Genomic DNA, 15,962 nt, shown 5'->3' with positions numbered 1-15,962 from the left:
TTCTATTTTTCTTCTTCAAGCTCCCTATACAGGAGTGTGGGCTAGCCTGGGGCAAGCACATAGTTTAGAGTTTCTTGCAGTGCCAATAATTGCACCCTAACCAGCTTCATTTTTCTGTCTTCCGTGTCTTGCTTTCCTCCTGTGCTATGGAAAATACTTCTCACATTCGACATTCATGATGAATCCAGGACTTCTGTGTTAAAGGCATCACACAGCATCACAAAGCAAATCTAGGAAGCAACGTTCTTCTTTCCTGAGGTGCAAATCAGAAATCAGGCCCAGAGTCGCAGATGCACCCTACAAAGGCTGAGCCTTTCTTTCCCCATCCAGCTTTTCTTTCTTTCTTTTTTTGTTTTTGAGACAGAGTCTTACTCTGTCACCCTGGGTGGAGCACTGTGGTGTCATAGCTCACAGCAACCTCGGACTCCTGAGGCTGAAGTGATCCTCTAGCCTCATCTTCCCAAGGAGCTGGAATGACAGGTGCCCTCCGCCATGCCCAGCTAGTTTTTGCATTTGTAATAGAAACAGGGTCTCACTCTTGCTGAGGCTGGCCTCAAACTCCTGAGCTCAAGCAATCCTCCCTCCTCAGCCTCCCAGAGTGCTGGCATTACAGGTGTGAGCCACTGCACCTGGCCCACCCACATGGCTTTTCTTAGGGCTCCAGATTCATCCAATCTTCAGTACGACTCAGCTAACATGTTACTGGATGAAGATGGTCCGGCCATGTGTCGCTGTCAATCAATATACAAAGATGGGGACGGGTGCACCCAACTTTATTCGTCAGAAAGCTGAGATTCTGGAGAACAGTGAGAGTAGCCTCTCCAAGACGGTTCTTTTCCTCCATTCCCCAAATCACGGTTTTATACATAAAAGTTAAAAGCAAGAACCACACCAACTCCTATTTTAAACAACAGTAATTAACACTTAAACTTCAGTAATCACCACAACCCACGACCCATAATAAACAATAATCAACGTAACTCATGGCCCCTATAACAATATGCCAATTCAAAAATTGATCTCTTAAAGCAATCTCCCTAAACTACTCAGACATAAACTGTTAGATTAAAGCAGAATTTGCAAAACACCAAGGATGGAAAACATGAAGCAAAGGTGATGTGGGACCTGCACGGGCCAGACCACCGGTGCTTCTCAGCCCTCGCCTCACCGACCCCATCTCATTCTCCCTATAGGTGTTTTCCAGCCTTTTTTTTTTTTTGTAGAGACAGAATCTCACTGTACCGCCCTCAGGTAGAGTGCTGTGGCGTCACAAGGCTCACAGCAACCTCCAGCTCTTGGGCTTCTGCGATTCTCCTGCCTCAGCCTCCCGAGCAGCTGGGACTACAGGCACCCACCACAACGCCCGGCTATTTTTTTGTTGCAGTTTGGCCAGGGCTGGGTTTGAACCGGCCACCCTCAGCATATGGGGCCGGCACCCTACTCACTGAGCCACAGGCGCCACCGAATGCACTGGGGGAAAAACCCACCGCAAGTTGCTCAACCCCGCGTGGCCCAGGTTTATTTGAGCAAAAACGGCTTTCGACGTGGAATGAATATCTGTGAGCACTTTGCCAAATAGCCACAGTCTATGGGACAATCATTTATCATTTTTAAAACACTGGGAGGAAATACTGGGAGGAAATGTTGGCGGCATTGGGACGGTAATATGGTAGGGGACACAGAAAGGGAAGATTGGTGGCTTACCTGTCGGCTTCTATTTTTATTTTATTTTATTTTCATTTTTTCCTTTTTCAAGTATTATGTGTTTATTTATTTTCAGTTTTTGGCCAGGGCTGGGTTTGAACCTGCCACCTCCGGCAAAAGGGCTGGCGCCCTACTCCTTTGAGCCACCCTGTGTTTATTATTATTATTATTATTTTATCATGTATACGTTAATGCATTTATGGGGTACAATGTGCTGATTTTAAATACAATTTGGAAGGCTTACATCAAACTAGTTAACACAGCCTTCACCTCGTTTACTACACCTATGGTGCATGTTACAAGGGACCATGTCAAATCTTTTAAGCATGGAGTATAAATGCTTCTATTTTTAATGACTCCTTGGAGAAAGACAAGAGTTTGTATCCACCTGGAGGGGGTGGGGCTGGACAGAATTAAAACCTCGTTGGGCAGTACAGAGTTCAATGCCAGAACAAATTCCAGGCAGCTTCCGGAAGCCCTCACAACTCAGCTAACTTCATACTTGCTCACGTTTGATCGTGTCTGATCAAATTTTAAGTTTTTAGGGTTGTGGAATTGCTGACGGTTTTATTCTTTTTTCTTTTTCTTTTTTAGAACAGTGATGTATACTAAATCCATGCAGAAGTGTATGGGAAAAATTGAAAAAATGGAGACATTAAGACAAAATGGCTTAAAATGCACAGCGCGGGAGGGCTTTAAAAAAAAAAAAATGAGTGAACTAGTTATCTGGAGCACGGTAAAAAAGTTAGAAAAAGAACTTTTCTCTCAGCCTCATTGGTTTTCTGTGACAGGGCGGTGCCTGTGGCTCAGTGAGTAGGGCGCCGATCCCGTATACTGAGGGTGGCGGGTTCAACCCTGGCCCCGGCCAAACTGCAACAAAAAATAGCAGGGCATTGTGGCGGGCGCCTGTGGTCCCAGCTACTGGGGAGGCTGAGGCAAGAGAATCGCCTAAGCCCAGGAGCTGGAGGTTGCTGTGAGCTGTGTGACACCACAGCACTCTAGCGAGGGCAATAAAATGAGACTCTGTCTCTACAAAAAATAAATAAATAAAAATAAAATAAAATAAAAAAAGGGTTTTCCGTGACAATAATGGGAAAATGTCTTCCAAGATGTAGTTATAAGAGGGACTTTACCTAACAAATGCAAATCAGTGTAACCTGGTTTCTTGTACCCTCAATGAATCTCCAACAAGAAAAAATAAATAATTAAATAAATAAATAAATGTCTTCCAAGCTCTTGGTGGTCCCTTTCAGGTGTCAGAGCAAAGGAAAACTAAAACTGTGTCCATTCCAGTTTTATATTTTATTTTATTTTATTTTATTTTGCTACCTGCTGGTTAAGAAAGAAACTCAATTCTGTTCAGGGGAGCTATTCACAGACGTATTTCAAAAGCAAACAGAGGGCAGCGCCTGTGGCTCAGTGGGTAGGGTGCTGGCCCTGTATGCCGAGGGTGGTGGGTTCTAACCCAGCCCCGGGCCAAACTGCAACAAAAAATAGCTGGGTGTTGTGGCAGGTGCCTGTGGTCCCAGCTACTCAGGAGGCTGAGGCAAGAGAATCGCTTAAGCCCAAGATCTGGAGGTTGCTGTGAGCTGTGATGTCAAGGCACTCTACCAAGGGTGACAAAGTGAGACTCAAGATCTGGAGGTTGCTGTGAGCTGTGATAGCACAGCACTCTACCAAGGGTGACAAAGTGAGACTCTGTCTCTTAAAAAAAAAAAAAAAATCAAACAGACTTCAACTACTGGTTAATACAAAGCAAAGGTGACCAAATTGTATTTGGGGCAAGTTTGAACGCTCAAGAGTTCTCACTTCCACCGCTGTCTGGATGTCCCGGCTGTGGGTGGTAAGGTGGTTTTGGCTTTGGGTAGATATCTATGGGGATAAAATGACATTGCAGTGTTAGGGAAAAATAGAAAGGGTAGGGAAGGGAGGGGAGGGGAGGGGAGGGGAGGGAAGGGAAGGGAAGGGAGCAAAACTCAAGAGTTCTCACTTCCACCGCTGTCCGGATGTCCTGGCTGTGGATGGTAAGGTGGTTTGGGGTAGATATCTGTGGAGAAAAAATGACATTGCAATGTTAGAGAAAAATAGAAAGGGAAGGGAAGAGGAAGGGAAGAGGAAGGGAAGGGAAGGGAAGGGAAGGGGAAGAGGAAGAGGAAGAGGAGGGGAAGGGAAGGGAAGAAGAAGGGAAGGGAAGGGAAGGGAAGAGGAAGGGAAGAGGAAGGGAAGGGAAGGGGAAGAGGAAGAGGAAGAGGAGGGGAAGGGAAGGGAAGAGGAAGGGAAGGGAAGGGAAGGGAAGGGGAAGAGGAGGGGAAGGGAAGAGGAAGGGAAGGGAAGGGAAGGGAAGAAGAAGGGAAGAGGAAGGGAAGGGGAAGAGGAAGAGGAAGAGGAGGGGAAGGGAAGGGAAGAGGAAGGGAAGAGGAAGGGAAGGGAAGGGAAGAGGAAGGGAAGAGGAAGGGAAGGGAAGGGAAGGGAAGAGGAAGAGAAGAGGAAGGGAAGAGGAAGAGAAGGGAAGGGAAGGGAAGGGAAGAGGAAGGGAAGGGGAAGGGAAGGGAAGGGGAAGAGGAAGAGGAAGAGGAAGAGGAGGGGAAGGGAAGGGAAGAGGAAGAGGAGGGGAAGGGAAGGGAAGAGGAAGGGAAGGGAAGGGAAGGGAAGAGGAAGGGAAGGGAAGGGAAGGGGAAGAGGAAGAGGAAGAGGAGGGGAAGGGAAGAGGAAGGGAAGGGAAGGGAAGAGGAAGGGAAGAGGAAGGGAAGGGAAGGGAAGGGAAGAGGAAGGGAAGAGGAAGGGAAGGGGAAGAGGAAGAGGAAGAGGAGGGGAAGGGAAGGGAAGAGGAAGGGAAGAGGAAGGGAAGGGAAGGGAAGAGGAAGGGAAGAGGAAGGGAAGGGAAGAGGAAGGGAAGGGAAGGGAAGGGAAGAGGAAGAGAAGAGGAAGGGAAGAGGAAGAGAAGGGAAGGGAAGGGAAGGGAAGAGGAAGGGAAGGGGAAGGGAAGGGAAGGGGAAGAGGAAGAGGAAGAGGAGGGGAAGGGAAGGGAAGAGGAAGGGAAGGGAAGGGGAAGAGGAAGAGGAGGGGAAGGGAAGGGGAAGAGGAAGAGGAGGGGAAGGGAAGGGAAGAGGAAGGGAAGAGGAAGGGAAGAGGAAGGGAAGAGGAAGGGAAGAGGAAGAGGAAGGGGAAGAGGAAGAGGAGGGGAAGGGAAGGGAAGAGGAAGGGAAGAGGAAGGGAAGAGGAAGGGAAGGGAAGGAAAGAGGAAGAGGAAGAGGAGGGGAAGAGAAGGGAAGGGGAAGGGAAGGGAAGGGAAGGGAAGGGAAGGGAAGGGAAGGGAAGGGAAGGGAAGGGAAGGGAAGTTCGTGGTCACTTTGCAGCCTGCAAAACTCAAGAGTTCTCACTTCCACCGCTGTCTGGATGTCCGGGCTGTGGATGGTAAGGTGGTTTGGGGTAGATATCTGTGGGGAAGAAAATGACATTGCGATGTTAGGGAAAAATAGAGAGGAAAGGAAAGAGAATTGGAGCTTTCACTTAGGAGCAGCCTGCAAAACAAACCCATCCATGACATTACTCATTCATTTCCTTCTTCACAGTTTCTGTTCCCGGTGTGTTTACAGGTTACCATTGTCTGGCTAAAAATCACTCAGTCACTAGAGAGAAGTAAAACCTCAAGCCTGCAACTTAAGAAAAAAAAAAAAAAAAACTTTCAGGTTTATTCCCAGAAGCTTGTTTTCGTGTCCAGATGAAAATGTTGCCACCTTGCCATTATGGTGACAGGTAAAATCCCAAAATAAATCCGTAAAGAACGGTTGCAGGATAAATTTACCAACAGTCCTGCTGGCAGGGATGATTCCAAACCTCCCGTGGTCTGTTTCAAAGTGCTCTCACCTATAAACTCTGTTCCCTCCTGACCCTGTTAGGCACTACCAGCATAAATTAATAAGGATTAATTTTAATTTTTAAAAAGCAGGGGGAAAAACACCCAAACAAGAAGAAATTATATTTTTATTTATGTGCAACTCTTTTCTCTCTCTCTCTCTTTTTTTTGTAGACACAAAGTGTCACTTTGTTGGGTTGAGCACTGTGGCGTCACTGCTCACAGCAACCTCCAACTCTTGGGCTTAGGTGATTCTCTTGCCTCAGCTACCTGAGTAGCTGGGACTACAGGCGCCCGCCACAACGCCCCAGCAATTTTTTTTTGTTATTGCAGCTTGGCTGGGGTAGGTTTGAACCCGCCACCCTCAGTATATGGGGCAGGCGCCCTATTCACTGAGCCATAGGCACTGCCCAACTCTTTTCTCTTTTTAAAATAGTAGCTGCTGGCAGGCACGGTGCCTTACAGCTGTGATCCAGCACTCTGGGAGGCCCAAATGGGTAGATTGGTTAAGCTCAGGAGTTCAAGACCAGCCCGAACAAGAACAAGACTCTGTCTCTACTAAAAATAAAAAAATTAACGGGGTGGTGGGGAGGTGCCTGTGACTCAAAGGAGTGGGGCACCGGCTCCATATACTAGAGGTGGCAGGTTCAAACTCAGCCCCAGGCCAAAAACTGCAAAAAAAAAAAGCATTAACTGGGTATGGTGGCAAGTGCCTGTAGTCCCAGCAACTTGGGAGGCTGAGGCAAGAGGATGGGTCGAGCCCAGGAGTTTGAGGTTGCTGTGAGCTATGACACCATAGCACTCTAGCCTGGGTGACAGAGTAAGACTCTGTCTCAAAAAAGAAAAAAAATAGTAACTGCTGTCTTACCAAACCCTTTACCACAGAAGGAAATCAAATAGCCCATTTGTAACGGTTACCTGCCTCTCTAGACCATTAAAAAAAAAAAAATAGTGCACAAGTATGTCTCCATAATACAGGTTTCTTGAATGCAGGTTTCAACTGCCATCAATGTTGTTCTTCACTGGGGGTATCCATCACCTGCCTTGTGTTTTTAAACTGCCTCTTGTGGTTTAGGGGTGTATTCTTAGTGATGTTGCAGACGTAATTCATCAATGTTGAAGGTACATTGACTAAGTTATCCAAGATGATGTAATTAAGGAAAATTTCCTGTCCTTTTGTCTTTTGCAAACCATTCTGCCATCCTCCCTCCCTCTCTCCCTCCCTCCCTCCCTTCTTCCCTTCCTTAGTTCCTTCTTTCTTTCATCCCTTCCCTCTTTCACTCTCTCCCTCTTTTCTTCCCTTCTCTGTCTCAAAAGAAAAGCACACAAACAAAAAATGAAAAACTGAAGGTGGAAATTGCCTGCCATTCATCACTTTAAAACGAGCAGTTTAGGGCCAGTCCGTGTATAATATTCACAGTGTCTGCAGCCTCCACGTCCACGAATGCCGGGAAATTTTCATCGCCCACTCCTTCCCCACCCCTGACCCCTTATATTCCCACCCGCCTTAACCCATGTGCTGGCTTCTTTTTCAAATTCAGCCCTCTGGTGCCTGAGTGGCCACATTGCCCACACAGAACGAGGACTCTGCTGCCTTTAATTCATGTCTTAGAATAACCTCTCATTTTAGGTCCCAAACCTCTCCCCTAGCAGGAAACCTGGTTCCCTCCCAGCTGCTGGCAGACAACACACTTTGGAATTCACTTCACCCGGAAGGGGCAGGTGGACACCTCTGGCTCCCAAGATGTGATGCTCTCAGTGGAACCTCTTGCCATCCTGTGGGGCTCTGGGGGAGAGGGGACCTCCATCTGAGCATTTGGGAAGAAGCAAATTAACTTTTTGGAAGGTAAATAAAAAGAAATAACTCCTGGGCTGGAAGCTGGCTGTCTCACAGGTGTCACAACGGCAATAGATTTGCCTATCCTTGAAATGTCCCCCAGGCATAAAACACATATGATGCATTCCCCTGGGTCTAGTTTACTCCTGTGTTTCTGAGATTCAGCTTCTTTGTAGCAATGAGCAGATTTCCCTCCTCTGTGAGGCTGAGTAACACCTCAGTGTCTGAGTATGTTTATCCATTTATCGGTTGATGAACATTTGGGCTATTTCTACCTTCTACCTATAATCAATAGTGCTGCCGTGAAAACTTGTGTGCAAACTTTTCTTTGGAGACCCATTTTCCATCCTTTTTTAAATTTTTTGAAGGGAGAAAAAAAGACTTTTTAATGAGGATTGGGAATTGCAATATTATCTTGTTTCTGCTAAAGATAAAATGATTTGCTTGCTTTGTGAGACTGGAATATTGACATTAAAGAAATTTGATGCTTCTCAGCATTGTAACATTTTTTTTTGTTTGTTTTTAGACAGAGTCTCACTATGTCGCCCTGGGTAGAGTGCCGTGCTGTCACAGCTCACAGCAACCTCCAACTCTTGGGCTTAAGCAATTCTCTTGCCTCAATTCTCTGGCCTCCCAAGTGGCTGGGACTACAGGAGCCTGCCACAACACCTGACTATTTTTTGTTATTGTTGTTGCTTAGCAGGTCTGGGCCAGGTTCGAACCCACTAGCTCCGGGGTATATGGGTGGCACCCTAACCACAGAGCAAGGAGCGCCACGCCAGCATCGTAACACTCTTAAGGACCACAAACATACTTATTTAGAGGGAGAGACATCAAGGCCTGTATTCTAGAAATTAAAGGAAGAAAATCAAAAGCAAACACAGTTTTTTCCAAGCGGCAATAACATCTGGAAATAATGGCAGTGAAACAACTTAGCAAGTAGCTTATATACTCAGGAAAAAAGGGGAAATCATTCAGTGATGGAGAAATTGTGAAAGAATGCCTTCGAAGACCCATTTTTCAAGGCATTTGTGCATACACATGGGAGCAGAATTATTGCTCACACTGTCATTTACATTTAACTTTTTCAAAAACTGCCAAGCCATTATCCTGGGGGCGGGGGTAGGGGGTAGGGCAATTTTATATTGCCAGCAGCCATGTAGAAGCATCCTAATTTATTTATATCCTGGCCAACGCTTTTTTTATTTTTCATATTTTGATTTTAGCTGCCCTAGTGGGTGTGAAGTGATATCTCCTTGGTTTTGGTTTCCATTTTTCTGTTCAAAAACATCTGCTGACGGGCATTTCCCAGCCAAAGAGTCACTCACCTGAGGTTGGCTTCTTGGTGGGTTCTGTGAGCAAAGAAAGAAAATTAATCCAGTAAGCATCAAGGACCCATAAAACAGCTCACAGAAAAGGCATTAATGCCCAAATAAAACATGAAAAGGAAGGTGGGGTGCTGTGGCTCACGCCTGTAATCTCAGCACTCTGGGAGGCTGAGGTGGGTGGATTGCCTGAGCTCACGAGTTCAAGACCAGCCTGAGCCAGAGAGAGACCTGGTGTCTAAAATAGCCGGGTGTTGTGGCGGGCGCCTGTTGTGACAGCTGCATGGGAGGCTGAGACAAGAGAATCGCTTAAGCCCAAGAGTTTGAGGTTGCTGTGAGCTGTGATGACACAGCACTCTACCCGGGCCAACAAAGTGAGACTCTGTCTCAAAATATAAAGAAAGAAAGAAATAACAATGTAATATTTTTATTTATTTTTTTAAAGATGGATTTTTAATGTACTCTGAGAAATCTGATTCTCAGTAATGTGTTTGATAGCTTTAAAATTAAAAACAGCTGGGCGCTGCCTGTGGCTCAAAGGAGTAGAGCGCTGGCCCGGCCAAAAACTGCAACAACAACAACAAAAAAGTAAAAACAGCAATACTTGTTATAGGCTCATTGTATTCCCGGCAAAGCATTATATGTACGTTATCTTATTTTAAAATTATAGCAATGTGTAATAGAAATTTAAAGGATAGGAATATCATGACTTTCATTTTGTATTAAGAAAACAACAACAGGCTTGGCACCCGTGGAACAGTGGTTACGGCACCAGCCACATGCACTGAGGTTGGCAGGTTCGAACGCGGTCCAGGCCAGCTAAACAACAATGACAACTGCAACAAAAACTAGCCGGGTGTGGTGGTGGGCGCCTGTAGTCCCAGCTCCTTGGGAGGCTGAGGCAGGAGAGTGGCTTGAGCCCAAGAGTTTGAGGTTGCTGTGAGCTGTGATGCCTGAGCACTCTACTGAGGGCAACATAGTGAGACTCTGTCTCAAAAAAAGAAAAAGAAAGAAAACAACAAAAACAGCATGCTTAAAATCCATATCCTGGAGCCATGTGGATACACCCAAGACAGGGAGGGTAGCAAAGAGCATTTCCCACGGGTGGGAGAGGGAGACTTTTAGCTTTCTGGTTAGCTAGGGAGGTCCCAGTTGAACTTGGATGGGTGACAAATACAGATTGAGCCTCAATAGCCCCGTTCATGGAGGTGACGAGAGAAAGGAGGTCGAGATCTGCTGAATGACTGTGGTCCAGGCATGAGACAGTGATAGATTAGAACCGACCTTTAAGAAAAGCAAATACCTTCCGACCATCCCCACAATGTGGGCAAGGATAGTCCAGACCTACCAAGAAGTGAGTCTGGACTCTCCCCAGTGTTGGCGACTTTGCTAAGACACGTCTTACGGAGAATGTTTTTCACTTTCTTTTACCTCAGGGCACACTCGAACCTACCATTAAACTTCCATGGCACACTTAAATTATTTAGTGTCTTGATTTAAAAAAAGAATGAAAAACAGAATATTCTTACTAGGCTTTGAACTTCTTTTGAAAATAATTTAATTGGCTGGGCACGGTGGCTCACACCTGTAATCCCAGCACTCTGGGAGCCCGAGGCGGATGGACAGCTTGAGCTCACCAGCTCGAGATCAGCCTGAGCAAAAATTGACACCCCCATCTCTACTAAAAAAAATAGAAAAATAGAGGCAAGAGGATCGCTTGAGCCCCAGAGCTGGAGGTTGCTGTGAGCTATGATGCCACGGTACTCTACCCTGGGTGACAGCTTGAGACTCTGTCTCAAACAAAAAAAAAAGAAAGAAAGAATAATAATAATTTAATTAGTGATCTTTAGAAATTTTCACAGCATGCCGAAGATCCTTTCACAACACACCAGTGTGCTGCGACAGAGCGGTTGAAAAGCACCGTTTGGGAGGCTGTGCAAAGGTTTGCCTCAAAGCATCTGTGATCTCTGCAGAATAAAGACAACGCCAAGGAATTTCAAATACCAGCTCAAGCCAACCCCCAAAGCAACCATAAGCTGATGTCTATGAAAGAGGCAATATTTCTGCACTTACCAGGGTCATCAAGGGCGTCGGCCAGGTCAAATTCTCGCTGACCTATTGGGAGCAAAACAGGTGTTACTCACGGCACAATGAAAATTCAGCTATCTCTTACCAAGGAGAAAGCCGGCTCTTTCTTGAACTTCTAACTAAAAAGCGAAACACACCTACGTTTCAGGAAACAAAAGAACCCACGTATTCTGCAAAGATGTGTGGACAGCAAAGGAAACAAGTATGTTTTACCCCAGGATGTATTTATTTCTTTGACATGTTTTGGGATGGCTGGCAGAGAAGCCAGCAAACACAAGTGGCCTTACAAAGGGGAAAACTTATACCTATTAAAAAAAAATCTATATTAATGCGGCCAGCCCTTCCCTGCTCTGGACCTAGGAAATACAAAGTGACAGTCTGACGCCTTTAAAGGTTTGAAAAGAGGCATTTACTGTCTAATCTCTCCGACAGCAGCTACCTGGAGGGTTTTATGTAATAAGAAGACGTCTTCTGTTCTTTCCTTCCTATAAACTGTCTTGCCACTAAAACCTGATTGACCACCTTAACCTGTCCAGGCTCATGCTTGGAGCCTGAATATTTTCTGCAAACTCAAGATGGTATTTAAGCTTCTGCACTCCACTGAGGGCTTGGGTCGTCATTGTGAATGCTGCTGTGTATACATATTAAATACATTTAATTCTTTTTTTTCTTTTTTGCAGTTTTTGGCTGGGGCTGGGTTTGAAACGACCAGATCCAGCATATGGGGCCGGCACCCTGCTCCTCTGAGCCACAGGTGCCGCGCCCCATTAAATAAATTTATATGAGTTTTCTCTTCTTTTCTTTTCTTTTCTGTTTTTTTTTTGGGGGGTGGGGGGAGACAGAGCCTCACTCTGTTGCCCAGGCTAGAGTGCCATGGCATCATCGTTGCTCACAGTAACCTCAAACTCTTTGGCTCAAAGCGATGCTCCTGCCTCAGCCTCCCAGGTAGCTCGGACTACAGGTGCCCACCATGGCACTGCGCTAATTTTTTCTGTTTTTTAGTGGAGACGAGGTCTCACTATTGCTAAATGGTGTCAGCCTCTTGAGCTCAAGGCATCCTCCTGCCTTGGCGTCCCAGAATGCCGGGATTACAGGCTTGAGCCATGGCACCCTGCCTAATTTTTAATTTTATTTTAGATTATTATTTTTTTTTTAGCCACTGTGTCACCCTGGCTAGAGCACCGTGGCCTTAGCCTAGCTCACTGCAACCTCAAACTCCTGGGCTCAAGTAATCCTCCTGCCTCAGCCTCCTGAGTAGGTGGGACTATAGGCACCTGCCACAACGCCCGGCTATTTTTGGAGACAGAGTCTCGCTCTTTCTCACGCTGGTCTTGATCTCTTGAGCTCAAGCAATCCACCTGCCTCAGCCTACCAGAGTACTGGGATTACAGGCATGAGCCACAATTCCCTGTCTTTATGCTTTTTAGAAGTAAAATTTATATATATCGAAATGCACAAATAAGCATTTAACCCAAACATGGATGTAGGATATTCTTCTTACTCTAGAAACTTCCATCACATTCCTTCCTGTTTCATCTCTGTCCCCAAATGCCATAGAGTACCTTTCCCAATGAATTAAAAACAATTCAATACAACTTACTATATTTATTTATTCTTACTAATAAAGCATGTAGACCATTTGGCAAGTAATAAGATGTGGCATTCTTGGAATCTGTTGGAGTACGATTAAATTTCCCTTTCTGCTTGGTGCTGCTGAATGTCAACCAGAAGAAGATTAGTTGAGTGGTTAATAACATATTTCTTTTTCAAGATTACAAAATAAAACATGCCACCTCTGTATTGAGCTTTGCTGTGGCATCACAGCTCACAGCAACCTCAAACTTTTGGGCTCAGAGCGATCCTCCTGACTCAGCCTCCCAAGGAGCTGGGATTATAGGCACCTGCCACAATGTCCCGCTATTTTTTTGAATCTCCCTCTTGTTCAAGCTGGTCTTGAACCTGTGAGCTCAGGCAACCCACCTGTCTCAGCCTCCCAAGTGCTGGGATTATAGGCCTGAGCCACTGTGCCCGGCAACCCTGGTTCCTATTTTATGAAAACAAATGTTACTATGTATATTATTTAAGGGATATAATGCTCCCTCTTGCAAAGGATGGTCTCGAACCTGTGAGCTCAAGCAATGCACCTGCTTGGGCCTCCCAGAGTGCTGGGATCAGAGGCGTGACCCATCATACCCGGCTACTTTGTGTCTTTTAACTTTCATTCCCCTGCCCGCCCCCTTTCCCCTTGTAACGCTGTTTGCAGAAGAATCACTTGAGGCCACGTGTATCTCTATTTGAGAATCACTTGGATGTCTATTTGACCTTGTGGTGTGGGTCCTTTGCAAGGCCTTATATCGCTATGGACTTTCCTTCCCCACGGCCTGCCCACCAGGAGGGGAGAGTAAGGCTACTCAGGGAGATTTCAGGGAAGCATCTTTTTAAGTACATGAATTGCTCTTCTGTGCTATCCCAGTCATGGCTTAGGGTCAGACATGTCGGTCACCCATATGTGAACACACGTTCTATCTCTAGGAGAAGGTGGGGCAGGATACTGGGTGGGACCTGGATCCCCGGAGGCTACATGGAGCAGACCTTGGCTAACCCACCTGTCTATAACACAGACAAGAAATAAGCTTTTCCTTATGTAGGGGCTGCTTGTTACAGCAGCTAACCTACCCTGACAAAGACAGGCTCAAAAAAACACGCCCTTTGTCTGGGCACCGTGGCCTACACCTGTAATCCCAGCACTCTGGGAGGCCAAGGTGGGAAGATCCCTTGAGTTCAGGAGTCTGACACCAGCCTGAGCAAAAGCAAAAACCCATCTCTGTGAAAAGCAGAAAAACCATCCAGGTGTTGTGGCAGGCACCTGTAGTCCCAGCTACTTGGGAAGCTGAGGCAGGACAATCACTTGAGACCAGGGGTTTGAGACAAGCCTGAACAGCATAGCGAGACCTTGTCTTTACAAAAAAAATACTTGAAAGTTAACTCAGCATGGTGGCACCTGCAGCCCCAGCTACTTGGGAGGCTGAGGCAGCAGGATCACTTGAGCCTAGGAGTTTGAGCTTGCTGTGGCCTCTGATGATGCACTCTAGCCAGGGTGACAGAGCAAGACCCAGTCTCAAAGAAAGAGAAAAAAAAAACATAAACAAAATAAAAAAGCAAGCTTGTGTTTGTAAGCTGGGATCCCTAACAGGTTCAAAAGCAGTCAACCCGATTGTTTCGGCCACAGACAACAGAGCACAATGACACCCTTGCAAGATCAGGCACTCAAGCATGCACATTTCCTCCCACCAGGTCTTCCCAATACACATATTTCCCAGAGGAAGAGCCTGGGTTTCTGGGAGGTTTAGGGCAAAGCAGGGCAGAGTCAGAATTTCCTCTGAGACCCTCGGGCAGCCTCCACCTTAGAGCTCCTTTCTCTCCTGACGGATGTCTGTCTGGGTGAAGGATGTCTGGATGTCTGTCATTCTGGGGAAGGTCGTAGGATTCCTGTGTGTGTTTGCAAAGTGCTGGCATGACCCCAGGTGGAGTCTCCCCCCCCCCCACCCCGAGCAGGCTCTGGGCTCCTGTCTGAGGGTGAAGGTTTATCCCTAGGCAGATGCCAATGTCAAAGGAAGAAGGATGGAGCCAGGGTTGTGCAGAGATGCTGGCTGCAAGCTGGTGGTGCCATTTCAGGTCAAATCCTGGGGAGCCATTTCTCACTTCTGCCCAACTCTTAGAGGCCCCCACCCCTTGTATTTGGTCCTCTCGACAGCCAGGGTTCCCCGTGGATGCATCACTAGGTAGGTCCACTTTGCTGCCTCCAGCCACCATGGTCCAGGCTGCCCAGGAAGGGACAGGAGGCAGCGTCAGTCCCCTGCATTAGGAAGTGACCTCTGTCTCCCCCAGGGAGATCACAGCTCTCCTGTGCAGTTCAGCAATTCAGATTCCAAGACCCCTTCACCATTCACAGATCACCCTGCATACAGCACACCTCGGCTCATCCCGGCAAGTCCAGGCATCCCATGATCCTCCCACCACTTCACAGTCTCCTCCAACCTGTGTGTCCGCCTGGCCACTCCTGCACACTGCCCCAGATAACCTCTGTCTTTTCCCTTCCCTCTCCCTTCCCACCTCTCTGACACACAGTTGCACAAGGAGGGTGGGCAGCCCTGATAATTCACGTCAGCCTGCAGAGACACAGTGGGTGACCGAGCAGGTCCCTTCAGCTCTGAGCCACTCTGGGTGACCCTGAGGTCGTCGAGCCTGCTGCTTCTAGGCTTTGCCTTGCTTCAGGAGTTGCAAAGCTCACAGTGGTGGCTGTAGGCATGGTTCACGCGTGTGGGGAGGGTGTCCATCTCACCCAGACCTCGTTACATAAACCGGGCAAACTCCCGCCAGCCAGCATCACGTGGACAGGTTGCACGGCCTCCAGTGCTACAAGCAAGATAGAGAAATTACCCTGGGGCAGGCTCCCCTCTGCTTTCCAGGGGAGGCACGGCAAAGTTGTAGCAGACACCCCGCGTGCTCAGGTCACAGTCCTAATCCTGGGACCCCAGACTCAGCCCTGAAGAGCTGCCCGTGAGCTAATTGCTTTCACTGGGCTTATTTCCACCAAACACATAAGCCAGGGCATCAGGATACGAGATCCATGCCTAGTTTGTTTTGCTTTTCCTTGGTGAGCTCAGCAGCTTTTAATCAAAACCTCGTGTTCTGGGAGCTGAAAACTCCCAAGAAGGGAGCAACTTTATATTTCATTCTGGGAGGGTTATGGGGTCCTCCAATCCTGGCTTCCCAGGGAAAAGTTTGAAATGGCTCATACTGGTGAGGGGGAGGGTCAAGTCTTATACACCAGCCCCCCTCTACCCCCCCAAAAAGCTGTGCTCAGGGATCTTAAGAGAAAAACCTCCTTAAGTAGCAGTTAGAGGGACTTTTCTGTGGTCCGCAGTCAGCAACCCCCTTTAGGATTTGAACTCCATCCCTGCAAGATTTAAACCTGCAACCCGCAACTGGTTATTTTTCCTTTCTCTTCCTTTCTTTTCTTTCTTTTCTGAGACAGAGTTTCACTATGTTGCCCTCAGTAGAATGCCATGGCGTCGTAGCTCACAGCAACCTCAAAGTCTTGGGTTTAAGTGATTCTTTTGCCCCAGCCTCCCAAATAGCTGGGACTACA

At 47.1% G+C, this 15,962-nt stretch overlaps 1 protein-coding gene across 4 annotated transcripts in view; it reads right to left on the bottom strand.

The window, feature by feature from the left end:
- Window positions 1-15,962, bottom strand: part of XG (Xg glycoprotein (Xg blood group)) — a 56,870-nt gene that overhangs the window by 24,414 nt on the left and 16,494 nt on the right. For 3 of the 4 annotated variants that reach the window (XR_008377523.1, XR_008377524.1, XM_053579347.1), the window contains exons 2-5: window positions 10,796-10,837; window positions 8,726-8,749; window positions 5,085-5,141; window positions 3,514-3,576 (exon numbers count right to left, since the gene is read on the bottom strand). Coding sequence is in view for 1 of the 4 variants with exons in the window: in XM_053579347.1 (XP_053435322.1) it covers window positions 3,514-3,576; window positions 5,085-5,141; window positions 8,726-8,749; window positions 10,796-10,837 (186 nt within the window). In the remaining 3 variants the exon portion in view is untranslated. The remainder of the gene's footprint in view (window positions 1-3,513; window positions 3,577-5,084; window positions 5,142-8,725; window positions 8,750-10,795; window positions 10,838-15,962) is intronic. The other variant, XR_008377525.1, reaches the window with a different exon arrangement.

Source organism: Nycticebus coucang, chromosome X (genome assembly GCF_027406575.1).
Source record: "Nycticebus coucang isolate mNycCou1 chromosome X, mNycCou1.pri, whole genome shotgun sequence".
In the NCBI taxonomy this organism is placed as follows: domain Eukaryota; kingdom Metazoa; phylum Chordata; class Mammalia; order Primates; family Lorisidae; genus Nycticebus; species Nycticebus coucang.
The sequence above is the reverse complement of the archived record's forward strand: the minus strand, read 5'-3'. Positions and strand labels throughout refer to the sequence as shown.